Here is a 17,643-nt window from a genome sequence, read left to right on the forward strand (position 1 = left end):
CTCCCTCTCCAAGGTGATGCCAGACGTTTAGGTCTTGCTAGAGGCCAGAGCCCGGGTCATAGAGGGTAGTGGGGAGGCGTTAGGGAAGGGGGACGAGGGAAGAGGAGAGCAAGCAGTTAAGCAGCCAAAACACAGACCCGCCATCCTGCCCCTGAGTTGGCTGGGCCATCCTCACATGCTCCCGATGACCAAGGACAGAGCCCCTCGGGGCCGCTAAGGGCCATAGCACCTTCCCAACCACACCCAAGTCCTTGGACAAGGCGCTCTCTGAGCCAGTCGGAAACCAGTGGTCCTTTATTCCTTGTTTGGGGGAGAGGTCACGATACAAAGGACATCAGCCCTGGTCACAGCGGCACGGCTTGGTTAGTTTCCACAAGAACATGATGGACACTGCAGGTGGGGGTGGGATGGGGATCTGATATGACTGCCCACTGGGGTCATGGCCTCCTGCTGCTTTCTCCCCTTCAGTGCAAGGTCCCTGACAGACGGGGCAGTGCGTGGCTGTGGCTGCTGGGCCCCACAGAGACCACACCGCTCTGCCTGCCACTATTACCCTCACCCTGACAGCTGGCCTTGCAGAGAAAGGGGTCCCTTCACCGGTGGCTGCCAAGTGACCCAGCTTCAGGGATGGGCATCTGAGTCTGAGCTGGGTGATGGACTCGGGGGGGAGGGGTCCTCGGGGGGGGGGTGTCCTCAGAAACAGGGAAGGTCGGCCAGCGGGGTTGGGTTCCAGGGGGTTATTGCTGAGAAGATATGCCAGGGGCACATTCCCCAGGGGCAAAGCTGAAGCCCTGAGCCTGGAATCGCTGGCCACTCTGAGACAGGGACTCTGGGATGGACAATGAACTTGGAAGGGGCAGGCAAGCCGCCTGAGGGCACAGCCCTTGGGACCCCCGACCCTCACCCGCTTGCTTCAAGACCCTCAGAGCAGTCTCGGGTCAGGAGAGGACGAGGGAAGCAGGCGCTTTAAGAGGAAGACAGCGCGGCCAAGAGGGCTGATGACGAAAGAGGGCAAGCCTTCCCAGGTGCCAAGTCAATAGAGACTCGCGGCCCCTGGCACCAGCCCTACCCAAACCCAGTCCACGGCTGCCTGACGGCACACAACCCTCCAGGATAGGGTAGAACTGCCCCCAAGCACATCGGAGTGGACAGATCCATCACCCTCGTTTCGGGGAGCAGCTGGTGGGCTCGGATCACCGACCTTTAGGTCCACAGCCGAGCACTTGGCCGCTGTGCCACCAGGCCTGCATCCCACCTCTGCACCCTCCCCGAGCCAGGAGAAGGGCCTAGTCTCTCAGCGAAAAAGCCGGCTCCTTAGAGCAGAAGCTGATGGTGGGCCATGGGGGCCCCCGGGACGAGCTGGCAGCGGCTGTCCAGGAAAGGGAGTCCACAGGTCACTAGTACAACACCAGCCACAAACGAAGACCACAGTCATCACGCACGGAGACAGACAGACAGACACAGATATGTCACAGGGGTGGGAGCAGACTGCAGGCTGCAGACAAGCAAGTGTGAGTTGCGTCATAGCGTGGATGACTGGAGTGGGGGAGGGGACACAGGGTCCTACAGGGTCTCGGCTTCTCCTGGGGAAGGCCGCTTGCTGAAGTGGCAGTTTTCTGAAACACCCACAAGGGCAGAAGGCTGTGGAGAGAGAAAGAGTCTAAATTAAAAACCCTCGCAGGACACCCCCTCCTTGCTGCCCTGTCCACTGAGGCTCCAGGAGGGGCCCTCTACGAAGCCCCTGCTCCCCGAGACTCAAAGGTGTGGAAGGGCCCCAAGCGTGCAGGGGGAGGAGACAGAGGCACAGGAGCACCGTGGACGTCAGTGAGGGGCTTTCCCAGGAGAGAAACTGTTGAACCTGGGATTTCTGGGAGAGAGAGCAGTCTCGGGGCGTGCAGGCGTGCGTGCGTGCGAGAGAGAGAGAGAGAGAGAGAGAGAGAGAGAGAGAGAGAGAGAGAGAGAGGAGGGAGAGCAAGCACTCGCGATCACCAGGTCTTTCTGTGTGTGTGTGAGAGAGCACTTGATCTTTATGTGTGTGTGTGAGTGATAGAGAGAAAGAACCTGGTCTTTCTCTCTCTCTCTGTGTGTGTGTGTATGTGTGTGTGTGTGTGTGAGAGAGAGAGAGAGAGGTAGCGAGTACCCGATCTTTCTGTGTGGGTGAGAGAGCGAGCACCTGATCTTTGCTCGCAGGCCGGACACTGAGGGGCAGGGGTTTCTGGGAAGTCTGCTGCTGGCTGGCCTGGAGTCAGCCCCACCAGCTCAGGGACCACGACTCCATGCAGGATGGGGTTGGATCATCTGACCTGGGGGGTGTTCTCTGGCTCATTTGGGGGAGCGGATCTCCAGGCAGTTCTCCTAGTCTGTCTGGCTCGCAGGCTCTGCCGAGGCCTGTCCAGCAGCACAGCCTCCCACAGGCCCCGCTGGCAGACAGTGGTGCGCCAGGGCATGGTGGGGGAGGACCCTGCTCTCCAGCAGAAGGGCTAGGAGCTACCAGAGCCCCCCTGACCTCCAGGGAGCCCAGGGTGGTGGAGCTTTGTACAAAGACACAGCAACTCCTGGCTCCTGGCTGTGTTTTGGGGAAGATGCTCCACCAGTCCCACTGTCTCCATTGAACCCGTCAGCCGCCACAAGTGGGAGAGCAAGAGGCTGTCAGAGGGGCGCCTGCTACCAGACTGGGGTCCACAACTTCCACCTTACCTTCCTGAGCCCCAGCTAGAGGATGGGTGTCATGAACCCTGCTCTGCCCACCCCAGGCTGTTATCAGAATAGAAAAATCACCCAGACTCGGTGCTGACTCACAGTGACCCCACAGATCAGGGGAGACCTGCCCCTGTGGGCTTCTGAGACTGTGCATCTTTTCAGAGATAGAAAGCCTCATCTTTCTCCCTCAGAGGGACTGGTGGTTTCAAACTGCTGGCCTGTGTCTAGAAGCCCAACGTGTAACCACTACGCCACCAGGGCTCCTCTGAGGAGAAAGAAGTCCCCAGAGCATCACCAACGTGCATGAGCTGGTGCGTCAGCTATGTTATCATCTATGTCTCTCTTCATTTACAGTTTAGGATAAAGTGATCTATCTGCTTACTTTTAAAAAAAGGCAGAAACTAACTGATAGAAAACTGATCTCCCGCCCGCCGAGGGGGTGCAAACAGCAAGCGTGCTTGGCTGCTGACCAAGACGTCGGCGGTTCGAGTCAACCCCAAGATCCTGGGGAAAACAGCGGCTGATCGACTTCCCCCAAAACCAGGCCATTGAAAACCCCATGGAGGCAGGACACAGCACTAGATGATGCCCAAGTCCTCTGACCGCAGGGTCCGCATCTATGAAACGGGGAGCGGCAAGCTCTTCAGATCAAGGCTTCCAGTACAAGCTGCGTCCACCGCAGAGCCAGGCCAGTGTTTCTGCCGCCTGGCTGCCGCAGACAGCGATGGTGACAGAAGACGCAGGAGGACAGCTTACCTTCCCATCCGAGGGCTGCACCTCAGTTCTCTGTTTTCTGGGGCTCCGTTGCTGGAGGGAATACCAAGAAGGTTGTAGGAAACAGATCCCTTCCTGCAGGGGACCCCTCGCCCCCCAGCTGGGTGCCAATGCCTGCGTCCCACGGGCCGGGGTGAGGGCAGCGACGGGTCTTTGCCCTGCTGCTTGCCCCGCTCGTGGGGCCAGTGCAGGCTGACTGGGATGTGGTCTCCCCACGAAGTGCCTGGCTGCTCAGGTACCTGGTGACCGGCCCCTCCCGGCCCTGGGGTCTCCCCTCCCTGGGCAGGGGGCCACGAGGTACCGTTCGTAGTGATGAGGTTCTCCGCCTGCGCCTCCTCGTCCCCTGGAGCCCTGGGGGAGGAAGGGACATGCAGGGTCAGTGGCTCCCGTGGAAGACCCTGGCTGCCCCTGGGCTGCTGTGATCATTCTTTCAGTCCCCAAAGGGTGACGCACTCTCACCCGGCACACGGAGCAGAGGAAGGAGTCGGCTGTGGGGACAGCAGGGACTCACTGGTCCCTAGGGCACTAAGTCCTAGGGAGGGGTGGCCAAGGGCCACATGGGGGGGAGCTGGGAGCAAGTGGGTGTCTCGAGGTGTCCTGCCATAGGCTTCTGACAGATGGCATGTGACCTTTAAGTGGGGGAGAGGGGATCAGCTCAGCTTAAAGAGCCCAATGAACAGGTGACAAGGAGGGACAGTGTCCCCATCCTGCAGAGGAGAGATGGACACTCAGAGAGGCCACATGACTTCCTGCTTCTCTGCTCCCACACCAATGGTCTCCGGGTTCCAACTCCTTTCTGACATCCACTCCCCCCAATCCACCAGAAGGGGCAGGGATGAGTGGGCCTCTCTTTTGCCCTCAAGTCTGCCTGGCAACCCTCCACCTTCTCTCCCCAGCACCCGTAGCACACAGCCTCTTTCTGAGACAAAAGTTGAAGGGTACATCTCTTGGAGCCACACACCACAGGTCCCTCCAGGTCCCCTTGCCGCATGACCCAGGTGCCACGGCCATGGCAGCCTTACCGGGGCTTCTGGTTGAAGCTGCACCTGCACCTCCGACCTGTAAGGCAAAGGAACCACACAAGGTCAGGCTCTGCCGTGGCCCAAGTGCGTGCGGTCACGCAGGCGTAGACATGGTCTCCCAGGCCGGGCAGGGCGCTGCCTGCACAGCTCTCTGCAGAGCTCCGGGTCAGAGAGGCCGTGGGAGGCCACACCGCAGGAACCCAAGCCCATCGAGTTGACCTCAGCTCCTGATGACTGTGCTCCTGTGAACAGTTACGAGTGGACACCCACGGGCGGCTGCTGGAGTCAGCACTAACTCGGTGGCCGCGAGTCTGGATTTTGGAGGACAGAGTGGAACTGCCCATGTTGTTCTGGAGATTACCCATCTGTAAGGGAGCTGGCTGCCTCCTCTTTCTCCCACAGAGCAGCTGGGGGGTTTGAACCACCAACCTTGCAGTTAGTAGACCAATGCTTACCCCGTGGTGCTACCAGACTGCTTCCCAGTGAGGCGCAGAGGGCTCTACACAGACCAGGACCACGTGGGGATACCAGCTCAGGGTCCAGCCTGAGGAGCACCCCAGGGCAGTACCTAGCACCCACCCATGTCTCTCCCACTCATGCCCTGCTGGAGACAGCACCCTGCCCCTTTCTCTTACCCAGGCTTCTCTGTGCCCCGCCCCTATCTTGTCTGCACATCCCTGTGTGACTGGCCCCTTACTATGGGCCCACCCAGCACTGGGCCCTGGAGTCACCTTCCCTCTCCCAAAGAGAGAAGGGCCGGCCAGGCTCTCGCCCGTTCTTGCCGGCTCGGTCACGCCGGCGTGGCAGTGAGCCCGGGACACACACTTACTGAGGATGAGAAGGATCCCCACGGAGAAGAAGACCACCGCGAACACCAGGCCCCCGATCCGCAGGCTCTGATAGTCTGCCAAAGGAACCAGGGTGAGGGGGGGGGACGCTGCACGCACCGCCCAGCACCCACCCTCGCACCCCTGCCCTGCCGCACTTACCGTAATAAAAAGGGTCCTTTTCTTTCTCCTGCTCAGCTGCTGCGGACAACAAGCAGGCCCGGTCAGGAGGGGACAGACACACAGCCTGCACCACCAGCTCCCAGGGACCCACTCCCTGCCATGGGGCTCCCGGGGAGCAGCAGGGCAGCTGGGCCTGCTAGGGCTCTGAGACCCTGGGGTTCTGGTGTCACGCACGTCAGAGAACACACCTCTTTCAGGGCCATGCCACCCCCAAAGGCAGGGTCTAAGACGGCCTTCAAAAAGTTCGTGGAAGAATAGAATGAGAAAATCAAAACCCAATTCACTGCCGAGTCGATTGAATTCCCAGTGACCCTGCAGGACAAGATAGAATGTCCTGCCCCTGTGGGTTTCTGAGGCTGTAACTCTTAAGGGGAGTAGAAAGGTTCATCTATCTCCCTCGGAGCGGCTGGTGGTGTCGAACCGCTGGCCTTGGGGTTAGCAGTCCAACCACTACTCCGCCAGGGAGTGAGACTGATGCGCAGGTCGGACCCCTACGGCTCAGGCCCAAAGGGAGCCCGCACCTCCCACAGAGCCTTCGACAAGACCGGGCTGCGGCTGGATCTCGGGCCCAGCTCGGCCCCAGTGGAGGGGCTACTTACCACTGGCCATGACCGCAGGGGCCAGCAGGCTGCACAGGAAGATCAGTACCATCTCCATGGCGTCTGGGGAGAGGGAGGCAAAAGATGCTCAGGACAGGAGACCCCGCCCCCACCCCCAGTCTAACAGGATGGAGGGCACCCCAGCCCTCCTGTCCAGGTGGGAAGTCACATCCTGCCACCAGGAGCAGCTGCTGATGGTCAGACTCAGCGTGCTCTGTGGACATTAGTTCAGACACTGGAATTCCTACCAATGTACTTAATCCATACACATGACTGAAGACAATGAGTAGCTACCACCACTAACTCCACCTTGCAGGTGGAGAACTTAGAGCTCCAAGAGGCTCGGTGATAGTGAGGACTGGCTCTCCCCCAGCTCAGCAACTCCACCAGCCCGCTGCCTGTCTCCTGCCCAGGCCATAAGGGCTTAGGGGGTGAGCTCACCTGAGCCCCTCTGTGGCCAACCCCAGGGCATTCTGGCCTGCATCCGCACTGCCAGCATGCATGGCCCAAAATGCTTCTAATGTCCACACTGAACGGGCAGCAGGTAGGCCAGGGTTTTTTTAGCCAGCCGGATGGAGAGGGAGGTTTGCTGCTTACATACTCCGTAAGGTAAATCCTGAAGGCCTATTCGCCCCCCTCCAGTGCCAGCTCCTCTGTGATGCTCCTTCAGCCTGCAGGGGGTGCTTGGTTAAGGAAAGGGAGCCCGGAGCTGGTTCTCTGAGTTCCAACACGCTGACCCCTGAAGACACCCGGCCTTTGCTTATGAGCTCAAGTTCCTGGTCTTCAGTGGGAGCCTCACCAAGGGCGGGTCACTGAGGTCAAGGAGTTACACACGCTACATGGCTGGGGTCAGACAAGCGTAGGGATTCTGTGGGCCAGGCACTGGGCTAACTGGACGGTCAGTGTGACCCACCAGTCACTCTTGAAGCGAGAGGTGAAGCTGCTGTGAGTCAGAGCGACCCCACGGCAGCGGGTCTGGTCCCAGTAAAGGACCAGAGGAAAGGGGGAAAGGTCTCCACACCAGAAAAGCTCTAGACCTCTATCAAGGGGGACTAATGCACCAGCTGTGGTCTGAACCCTCTGAATGTCTGACCACGCTCAGATTGCTCATCTGTGGCTGCACGTGCCCAGGTGTCACGGAGGCAGCAGCGACTGTTGCCCTTCACCTCTCAGCCACTAGGCGGCAGCACAATGACGTCTACAGCCCAACAGGGGCTTAGGAAACACTGCAAACATGCTTATCAAAAAGCCTGAAGGAACCATTTGCTTTTAAGGCTACCTAAGATTTACGATTTCTTTTACACTACATTTTGTTTTATATGTAACATAGCTTATGACGCATGGAAACAAGCTAAGCAACCGCTACCAAACCAAACTCACCACCACCGAGTCAGTGCACACCCACAGTGGCCCTGCAGGACAGGGTAGGGCTGCCTGAGCGAGCCCCATCTTTCAGAGTTGCTGGTGGTTTTGAACTTTGGACCTTGAGGTTAGTAGCCCCATGCGTAACCACTACACCACCAGCCATACACATCTAAACTTAACAACTGAAACTTTGTCAGTATCACTGTTTCTCTCCAACTCATGCTCCTCCTCCCCTCCCCAACTTACCAGTGCCATGAAAATGCATTTACTTAAAAATAAAATCTGACTGCCACTGAGTCTATGACGACCCATAGTGACCCCATAGGACAGGGTAGAATTGTCCCTGTGGGTTTCTGAGACTTTTTTTTCAATTAAAAAAAATCATTTTACTGGGGGCTCTTACAGCTCTTATCACAATCAATACATCCATCCACTGTGTCAAGCACATTTGTACATGTCGCCATCACCAGTTTCAAAACATTTTTTCCCTACTTGATCCCTTGATATCAGCTCAATTTTTCTCTTCCTCCCCCTCCCTCCCTAACCCCTGATAATTTATACATTGTTATTATTTTTTCATGTCTTACACCGACGGATGTCTCCCTTCACCCACCTTTCTGTTGTCTGACCCTCAAATGTGGTGAAGAAAGCTGATTGTGCCCGGCTATCAAAAGATAAAGCGCCTGGGGTCTTAAAGGCTTGAAGATAAACAAGCGGCCATCTAGCTCAGAAGCAACAAAGCCCACATGGAAGAAGCATACCAGCCTGTGCGATCACGTGGTTCCAAAGGGATCAGTTATCAGGCATCAAAGAACAAAAAATCATATCATTGGGTTGCACATCTCCATGATACGATCGCTGAGGACAAACGGGTGCATAAGCAAATGTGGTGAAGAAAGCTGATGGTGCCCGGCTATCAAAAGAGATATCATCTGGGGTCTTAAAGGCTTGAAGATAAACAAACAGGTATCTAGTTAAGAAGCAACAAAGCCCACATGGAAGAAACACACCAGCCTGTGTAACCATGAGGTATCTATGGGATCGGGTATTAGGCATCTTTACGGGAGTTGAAAGCTTCCTCTTTTTGGAGCAGCTAGTGGTTTTGAACTGCTGGCCTTGGGGTTAGCAGCTCCATGTGTAACCCACTAAGATACACTCCACATACCACAAAGTCGACCCTTTAGAGTGCTTTAGTACATTCACAGGTTGTGCATCCATCCCAAAGAATCAGCAGCTGGTTCCAACACCTGACGGCGTTGCTGAGCAGCGCTGCTCCCTGAGGGGTTCTCGTCTGTAACTGTTAGAGGCAGATCACCAGGCCCTCTGTGGGCAGGTTCTTACCACTAGACCCTAGGCTAGCACCTGCACCGAACCCACTGCCACCACAGTGAGCCAGCTCACGGCAGCGCTCTCTAGGGTTTCTGAGGATATAAAGGTTTACTGGAGCAGACAGCCTTGTTTTGCCAGAACAGCTGGTAAATCTGAAGCATAAATCATCTATACCACCAGCAGGTTACAGACTATTTTGTCCATCCCCCACCCACCTCAAAGATCCCCTACCTATTACCAGCTACTCCCCACCCCACTCCTTCTTGGTCCAATCTACTTTCCATCTCTGTAGGTTTGTCTCTTCTGGGTATTTCTCTTTAATGGAATCACAAAATGGTGTGTCTGGCTTTCCCTCAGCTTGATGTTTTCAGAGTTCATCGAAGCTGTAGCAGACATCAGTACTTCATTCCTTTTGAAGATGAGCAATATCACTTTAAAAAACCCATAATGCTATTTGGCACACGGATCAACCCATCGCCATCCAGGCCATCCAGACCCTATGTAAGGTTTCCGAGACTGTACATCTTCATGGGAGCAGACAGCCTCATCTTCCTCCTGAGGAAAGGCTGGCGGATTTATGGATTTCAACCACGGACCTTGTGGTTAGCTGCCCAACACCTTACCCATAATGCTCCCTGGGTTCATTTTATCACCTGGAGAACCCCCAAAATAAAACCCACTGCCATTAAGTTGATTCCGACACGTAGCAACACTGGATAGGGTTTCTACGACTGTAATCTCTATGGGATCAGAAAACCTCATCGTTCTCCCTCCGGGAGGCTGGTGGACTTGAGCTTCCAACCTGCAGGTTAGCAGCACACTGCTTACCTACCAGAGCACTGTTTTCACATGGAAGCACGTGGACATGCTGTCGGTTTCTCGAGCCTGATGATCAGGAGATGATGCTGGGCTTCTGGAACCTGATTCCTTTGCTCAGCATTGTTTCTAAGAGTCATTGATATTCTTACAAATGACCATAGCGCGCTCCCCGTCAACGCTGTGGACTATCCCGTGGTGCAGACAAAAGATCCTGCCTGGGCTCCTTCTTCTGTCGGTGGACATGTGGGCTCTGCCCTGGTTTTTATTGCTATGAAGAGTGCAGTTGGCGAGCATGTCCATGCAGCTGATGGAGCCGCACGGGCAAGAGTTCCCAGGGCTCTGTCTGCAGCAGCTTTGGCTACTGTTTGCACCAGGAATACAACAGGACCGACAGTTCTGGGGGACACGTGAGAGGGGGAGGTGGGGGGAAAGGTAGTGGTGTTAACAGACCCAGGGATAAGGAAACAACAAGTGATCCAAATCCATGGTGAGGAGGGTGTAGGAGGCCTGGTAGGGTGTGATCAAGGGTAATGTAACAAAGAGGAATTACTAAAACCCAAATGAAGACTGAGCATGATAGTGGGACAAGAGGACAGTCGAAGGAAATAGAGGAAAGAGCTAGGAGGCAAAGGGCATTTATAGAAGTCTAAATAAAGGCATGTACATATCTAAATATATCGATATATGAGGATGGGGAAATAGATCTATGTGCATATATGTATAGGTTTAGTATTAAGATAGCAGATGGCCTACACTCAAGTACTCCCTCAATGCAAGAACACTTTCTTCTATTAAACTGGCATTCTATGATGCTCACCTTTCCGACACAATCAATGAAGACAAAACGGGCGAATAAGCAAATGTGATGAAGAAAGCTGATGGGCCCCAGCTAACAAAAGATATAGCGTCTGGAGTCTTAAAGGCTTGAAGGTAAACAAGTGGCCATCTAGCTGAGAAGCAACAAAGCCCACATGGAAGAAGCACATCAGTGACTCCCTTTTAAATCTCCATCCTTCTACAGGAATAGCTATTATCTAAAACACACACACACACACACACACACACACACACACACATACACACACAGGATTTTTCATTGGAATCGCAAGGGGTCTATCTATAGACCACTGGCTCAATGGCAGTAGGTCTGGTTTCTTATCTATAAGTCAGGAGTCCCGGTGTCACTGTGAGGTAAGCATTGGGCTACTAACCACAATGTTGGCAGTTTAAACCCACCAGCCACACCACTGGAGCCAGATGACTGTCTGCTCCCACAAATATCTACAAAAAAGCCTTAGAAATCAAGTTAGGGTCGCTACGGGTCAGAATGGATTCCACAGCAGTGGGTCTGTCTACAAATAAAGCCTAAATCACCTTACCAGTCATGCACAGTTTGGGCTCGATTTCTTCCTCATGGCTACTCGCTCACTGTCATCAAGCCAATGCCGACTCCGAGCGACCTTATAGCACAGGGTAGCACTGTCCCCGTGGGTTTCTGAGACAGGAGCTGTTTAGGGGAGTAGAAAGCCCGTTTTTCTCCTGAGGAAGCTGGAGGTTTCAAACTGCTGACCTAGGACACTGCAACCCATCACGTAACAAGTGTATTCCTAGGTCCCCAATAATAATTACTGCTATTTCCAACTCTCCCTTTTGTGACCTCTCATTTTTTCCTGCATAGGGAAGAACCACTGAGTTTTATATACTTGGCCCACAACCAAGAATCTTGCCAAACTCATTGCCATCATGTGGAGCGTGACTGAAGCAGCCCTGTGGGACAGGGTAGGGACACCCCACTGGGGCTCTGAGATGATCATTAGGGAGCAGACTGCCACAGCTGTCCCCTGGGGGCAGAGGGCGAGTTTGAGATGCCGACTCTGGCCTCTGGGCTGTCAGAGGGGCGCTCTAGCCACTGAGCCAACAGAGGTGCCTTCAACCCTCTTGTTCTTTCTGACGGTTCACCTGCGGGCTCCTCGGGCCACACACCCCTCTGTCAATGACACAGCATCATTTCCCATTCCCATGTTGCTGACGTCTGCTTCTTGTCCCCCTGCCCTTGCCAAGGACGTCCAGGAGAATGGAGGGTCACAGCGACTGTGGACAGACACACACGCTGGCCGTATTCCTGACTTTAAATGGAATGCTTCTTGTGCCTTAGGAATTTCCCTCGAATCCTGCTTGCCCAGGGGTTTTCTGTTGTTTCTCGTTATCAATGATGTTCGGTGTTATCAATGATGTTCGGTGTCTTCTGAGATCATGTACGTTTCGCCTCCAATCCACAAACGAGGTCAATGAGACAAACGGGTTTTCTAACATGGAACCATCCCTGCATTTCTACTGCCACCCAGGACACCACCTGGTAATGGGGTCCCTGAGTGGGGCAGCTAGGTTAGTCTCTCAGCTGCTGACCCCAAAGGTCAGAGCTCCAGAGTCCACCCACCCAAGCCAAGCCAAACTCGAGTCGATGCTAACGCTACAGGACAAGGTAGAATTGCGCCTGTGGGATTCTGAGACTGTCACTCTGTACGGGAGTAGAAAGCCCGTCTTTCTCCTGAGGAGCAGCTGGTGGTTTCAAACTGCTGACCTTGAGGTTAGCAGCCCAATGTGTAACCACTGTGCACCCAGGGCTCCGAGTCTAGCCACAGGCACCTGGGAAGAAAGGCCTGGTGACGTGCCTCTGAAAAACCGGGCCCTGACAACCCCTGGGGGCGGGGGAGGGGACAGTTTACTGTTCTTTAAAAAATCATTTAAAACAAATTGCTGGGCTTGGTTTGCTGGTATTTTGTTTAGGAGTTTGGCATCAACGTACATGAGCGAGATTGGGCTGGCACTGTTATAACAGGACTAGCTTCGCAGGGCCAGTCTGCCCTCCCTGGGTCTCCCCTGGAAGAGTTTGCAGAAGATGGGAATGAGCTGTCCTTGGAAAGTCAGAGACAAAGGAACCTGCATAACCACTTGGGTTTGGTGCCGTCCTTGTGGGAAGACACCCACAAATTGCCGATCTAATTAGCTCCCGGTCACAACACTCAGCAGATTCCGCTTTCTTCCTGAATTCACGAGGCAAGTTATAATTTTATAAAGAAATGATCATTTCCTGCTTTGAAATGTATTACCATACAGTTGCTTTTAAAAATCACTTTAATTACTATTTTAATTCAGAGGCTCTGTAGGCATGCCCATTTTTCATGGGTAACATAGCTTATGGCAATACTCTTTCCTGAGCAGTCTTACCAACCAGAGGTTTAACTATTTAATTCATCTCTTGAAAGAACGAACTCTAGGCCTCAGAGTCTCTTCACTGTATGTTTATATTTTTTCTTAATCTTGTCCGGTGTACTTGGGCAGGGGGTGCTATTCTATTGTTCTTCCTTTGTGTGCATCACCTCATGCAGTTCATTAATATTTAGCCTCTTGTTTTCTAATATACAGATTTAAGACTAAAAATATCCCTCTCAGTGGACCTTTCCCTCCCTTCATACATGTTTTAAAAGGCGGCTTTTTGGAGGGTGGGGGAGAATGATTGTTTTATTCTTAGTTCTCTAATCTTCTATTTTAATTTTTTATTTGGCCTACCCACTATGAAGAATTGTGTTTTCACATTTTCAAATGTATGGTGATCTCAAGTTTACTTTTGCTACTTGACTTCAAAGTTAAGTGCACTGTGGTCTGAGACTGTGGTCTGCATAACTGGACGCCTGGACGTCAGTCACTCCAGACTCTTCCGCGGCCCAGTGTTGTGGTGGCGAAGGGCCGGCATGTTGGTGCTGACTCAGCGACCGTATGAACAGCAGACTGAAAACCCTGCCGGGACCTGGGCCATCTTCATTCACTGCTGCCTGAGCCCAGATTGCAGCCAGGGGCCAATCCACCTCCTGGCGGGTCTTCCTCTGTTGCTGACCCTCTACCGAGGGCAGGGTTCTTCTCCAGAGACATAGCCAGAGAAGGCCAAGTGCTCCTCCTAACAACATCTGCCAAGTAGACGAGAGAGTGTCTCGCCGTTCTGGCTCCACCAGGCTGCTCCCGACATAGCTCTGTTCGTTCTTTGGTCCTTCGAACGATTCCATTCCTGAAGAGCGGTTTGGAAGTTTCTTTAACGCAGATCTATCAGTGGAAAGTGCTCTCCGTCTCAGCGTACCTGAAGATGTTTTCATTCCTGTTCTGGCAGACAAGCCTGAGGTGATCGCCTACAGTTCCCATCGAGTGCCTGACCTTTATGTAACCCCCTCTCCTTGGGCAGGGTCTGACGGACGCCTCCGCATCATGGGGTCCCACTTCATTTCTTTCTACATCTCCCACACAGTTTGTATCCGATCATTCCAAAATCCTAAATCTTGGGGTTTACATTTATTTGTTGTTTCCGCAGCTGTCAATCATACTTTTGTTTTTGTTTCCCTGCTTGGAAACTTTTGAGGATGAGCTTATATTTGCTAGATTTGGGGGAACTTCCCAGTTATTAAACGGGGACTTCCCTTCAGTGAGGAATTGTATTTCGTTTGTCATGGATTCTGGGGTGTATGGATGCGGGATGTGGGGGTGGGGTAGGGTGTTGGCAGATGCCATCCTGAGATCACTTCAGCCTCCTCTAACGGTCTTGGCTTCCGTAAGGAGGCCCGCTGGACTGCTCGCACAAGGTCGGAGGTGTAGATCCACTCAGTGGGATGAAGACGGTGCTATCTGCCTGGAACGCCCTGCACGGAGTCGCTACAGATTTGCTCGCTCCAGTGGGCTGGGTGTTGGGGCTTGGATTAAGTGTAGGAGTCTCAGGTTCGGCTTCCTTCTCCAGCTGGGTCCCAGACTTGGTCTCCTGAATGCAATGGTGCCAGGGAGCCATCAGTTCCCAGAACAACCAAGTTCCGATTCTGCCGCACCATGCAGGGCTAGTTTTATTGGATAGATGTTCGCCCTTTTTAGTTTGGGGGTCATTTTTGGTGTGTGGAGGGTGATGGTGACAGGTAATTAGATAATTTCCTTTACTTCCTGTGAGTGACACTCTATAATAACAAGTCTGGTTTGGACAGGATCAATTCTTTGCATTGGAAAGTCCCTTGGACATATTGGCCAACCACACGTCAAACTATGTAATAGTATTAATTTTGAGCACTCGCTGATTTGTACAACCTTTGTCTTCCCTTTCTTGGGGCAGAGGAAGGTGGTGGTGGTCTGACTTACTGCTACTTCCCGGACCACGTCCCACCTATAATTCTACAAGTCACATCTGCCCCTTGCCCAGCCGGCAGTGAGAACAGGCTCTGGCCCTAGAATGAAGAGGAGACAGGACACAAAACCTTCAACTCATAAAGTCCCTAAAGGGAAGTTTGGATCTGAGGCGACAGAACCTAGAACTCACTGCCATTGAGTGGATTTCAACTCAACAGTGACCCCATGGGACCGGGCAGAACTGCCCCTGTGAGTTTCCACGACTTTAACACTTGACAGGAGTAGAAAGCCTCCTCCCGTGGAGCAGCTGGTGGTTTTGAACTAATGACCTTGCAATTGGCAGTCCAATGGGCACCCACTGTGTCATCAGGGCTGGGCCAGCCTTCTCAGAGAGGTGGCCAGTAGCCAGAAGGGGACCGGGCCAGTAAGGGCCCTACTGGGAGTAGGAAGGCCATGGGTCCCATATGCCTGGGTACAGTGGTCAGCAGCTCAGCTCACTGCTGTCCTTCCTCCCAGCTCCCCCACAGTCACCTCCAAGTCAACCCGCCAACCCCGAAGGGCCGTGCCACGCTGGGCCCCGCAGGCGCCCGCAGACGAAGCACTCGGCCTCCAAGTTGTCCAGGTTTGTGGCACTTTCACGAGACTCGCTGCGGTGAGTCCTGCAGGGCCAGCATGAGGGGCAGGGGCTGGGTACACCGGGGACCCTGGGAGGCTTTGAAAGGGAGAACAGGACCCTGACAGACAGGGGTCGGCGCTGAGAAGAGGAAGGTGCAAGGCGAAGGCAGTGAGAATGCAGCGAAATTGAACAGGATTCCATTCAAGTTCAACTTCCGTTCAAGAGTGTGTCTCGAGGCTCGCCAATCAACTGGCGTAGCTGCCTAACCAAGTGGCTCTCCAGAGGGGCCTTCATCTCTATTTGGGGTGTCTGCCGGTCACCGGCGGGGGCGCTGGCAGCCATGACCAGCTATGTGCCGTTTCTAGGATCAGATACCCACACAATCAGCCAGTGCCCCAGTTTGCGTGAAACACGGGGAGAGGGCCAAGGGAGTGAGAATTCTGATAAGACAGGTATCGGATTCTAAAGGCCTTGAATGCCAAGCTAAGGAGGTAAGACCAGTCTTTGTCTTCTTACAAAAAAACAATAAACAAAAACCCCCCACTATTTCTGATCAAGTTACAGTGTGCTGAAAGAAATATTGTTGCAATGTTGAAAAGCCACCAACTCCCTGCCCTTGGAGCAGCAGGCCTGGGCCTGGGCTACAGCGGCCAGTCCTCAGCACAGCCTCCGCGGGGACCTCCTGCCTCCATTCTCTTCGTAGTGCTGGCACGCCCCGAGCCCAGGAGCCAACAGGCATGCAAAGCCTTGGAGGGGACACCAGGCCTTCTGTCCCACGGCTGCATGGGGAAGCTGTACCTCAGCCCCCGGCCCCACCCCTCCTGGCACCTCTGGCCCTCCGCAAACCCCACCCAGGTTAGGTGGGCCTCTCTCAGGGCTGCGTGCCCCTGGCTTGGTGGCAGAGCCAGCCAAGTAACTGATCTCGTTCCCAGGCCCCAGACAGGGAGAGGATCGGGGAGTCTTCAAGAGTGAAACACAGCACAGTGGGAGGCCAGGAGCACAGAACACTGTTTGTGGGGTGTGGGGGCCCCTCACTCTCAGGTCCAGACCTGTGCCTGTGAGCCTGTCCCCAGGACAGGCAATGGGAGAAATCACTCTTCCTCCAGCTGCTACCGGGCAGAAGATTCCAGAACCTCCTTGTTCTGTTCTTGCCCCCAACTCCATAACTCCAGGACACCGAGCTCATTCTCCCCAGGGGAGAAATGGGGCCAATCCTACTTTGCTTCCCCTCTGTGGGCCTCTGGGTGGTGGAAAATGGGAAGCACTCAGCTACTGAAGGGGCACAATTCAAAGCCTCCTGGTGGCACCTTGGGGGTAAAGCCTGAGTTTCCGGAAGCACATGCCCAGTGCGTGCTCTGTGGGGCACGGTCCGCTCTGACACCCAGGTGGCCGCCCTGAGATGGACTCCCCTGAGAGCAGATGGTGTGCGAAATCCTCTCGGAATCCACGCACTCACGGAAGCAGCAGCCAGGAGAGCAAACGACACGCTGCCCTGGGCAGAGGTGCACAAGCCGGGAGGCTGTGTGAGGACGCAGGTGTGCCTTGACCCTAGCCCCGGTGTAGCCAATCGCCTCGTGATCCATATGAAAGCTGGCCATCGGCTGAGGAGGACCAGAGGAGCGGGGGTGCCCGTGAATGGCGGTGCTGGCTGAGAATACCCCGAGCGCCATGGACAGCCAAGAGGACAAAGGAGCACTGTCTTGGAAGAAGTACATCCAGAGTGCTCCTCAGAGGCAAGGACGGCGAGTCTTTGTCTTAACACACGTTGAGCCTGTTGTCAGGAGCAACCAGCCCCTGGAGAAGGACGCCGTGCTTGGTAAAGTGGAGGGGCAGCGTAAAAGGAAGACCCTCGATAGAATGGACTGACATGGTGGCTTCAACCACGGCTCACACAGAGAGATGACTGTGAGGAGGGTGGAGGACCGAGGCGGGGCTCATCCCCTTGTAGGCAGGGTTGCTATGGGTTGGGACATACAGCACCCAAGAACAACATCATGAGAGAGAAGCAATTGGTCAGGTGCCCACCCGTCTCTCTCCTCCTCATTCACCCGTGCTGGCAAGCAGCTGGTACTGTCACGGGCGGCGGCATCTCCAGGTTCAAGTTTTCTCTCTGCTCCCCCTGCCATTGGAGCGGCTGCTTTCTGTAGGGCGGGGGCGTTGTATGTGAGCAACCAGAAAGTTTTTCCTCCGGCTATTACCTTTCCCTCCCGAGCCACCTAATTTCACTTAATTGCCGGGCAAAAGCTGCTCCGTGA

The 17,643-nt window shown here is 54.4% G+C and overlaps 1 protein-coding gene across 2 annotated transcripts in view; it reads right to left on the bottom strand.

The window, feature by feature from the left end:
- Nucleotides 1-271: 271 nt before the first annotated feature.
- The window catches only part of FXYD6 (FXYD domain containing ion transport regulator 6), a 34,438-nt gene continuing 17,066 nt past the window's right edge, over nucleotides 272-17,643 (bottom strand). Inside the window, exons 2-8 of one of the 2 annotated variants that reach the window (XM_075546655.1) lie at nucleotides 6,106-6,168; nucleotides 5,486-5,521; nucleotides 5,326-5,400; nucleotides 4,497-4,533; nucleotides 3,776-3,825; nucleotides 3,457-3,507; nucleotides 272-1,641 (exon numbers count right to left, since the gene is read on the bottom strand). In XM_075546655.1, the coding sequence (XP_075402770.1) occupies nucleotides 3,479-3,507; nucleotides 3,776-3,825; nucleotides 4,497-4,533; nucleotides 5,326-5,400; nucleotides 5,486-5,521; nucleotides 6,106-6,163 (285 nt within the window). In that variant the 5' untranslated portion in view covers nucleotides 6,164-6,168 and the 3' untranslated portion in view covers nucleotides 272-1,641; nucleotides 3,457-3,478. Of the gene's footprint in view, nucleotides 1,642-3,456; nucleotides 3,508-3,775; nucleotides 3,826-4,496; nucleotides 4,534-5,325; nucleotides 5,401-5,485; nucleotides 5,525-6,105; nucleotides 6,169-17,643 lie in introns of both variants that reach the window. The other variant, XM_075546654.1, reaches the window with a different exon arrangement.

This window comes from Tenrec ecaudatus, chromosome 4 (assembly GCF_050624435.1).
Source record: "Tenrec ecaudatus isolate mTenEca1 chromosome 4, mTenEca1.hap1, whole genome shotgun sequence".
NCBI classification, from domain to species: Eukaryota; Metazoa; Chordata; class Mammalia; order Afrosoricida; family Tenrecidae; genus Tenrec; species Tenrec ecaudatus.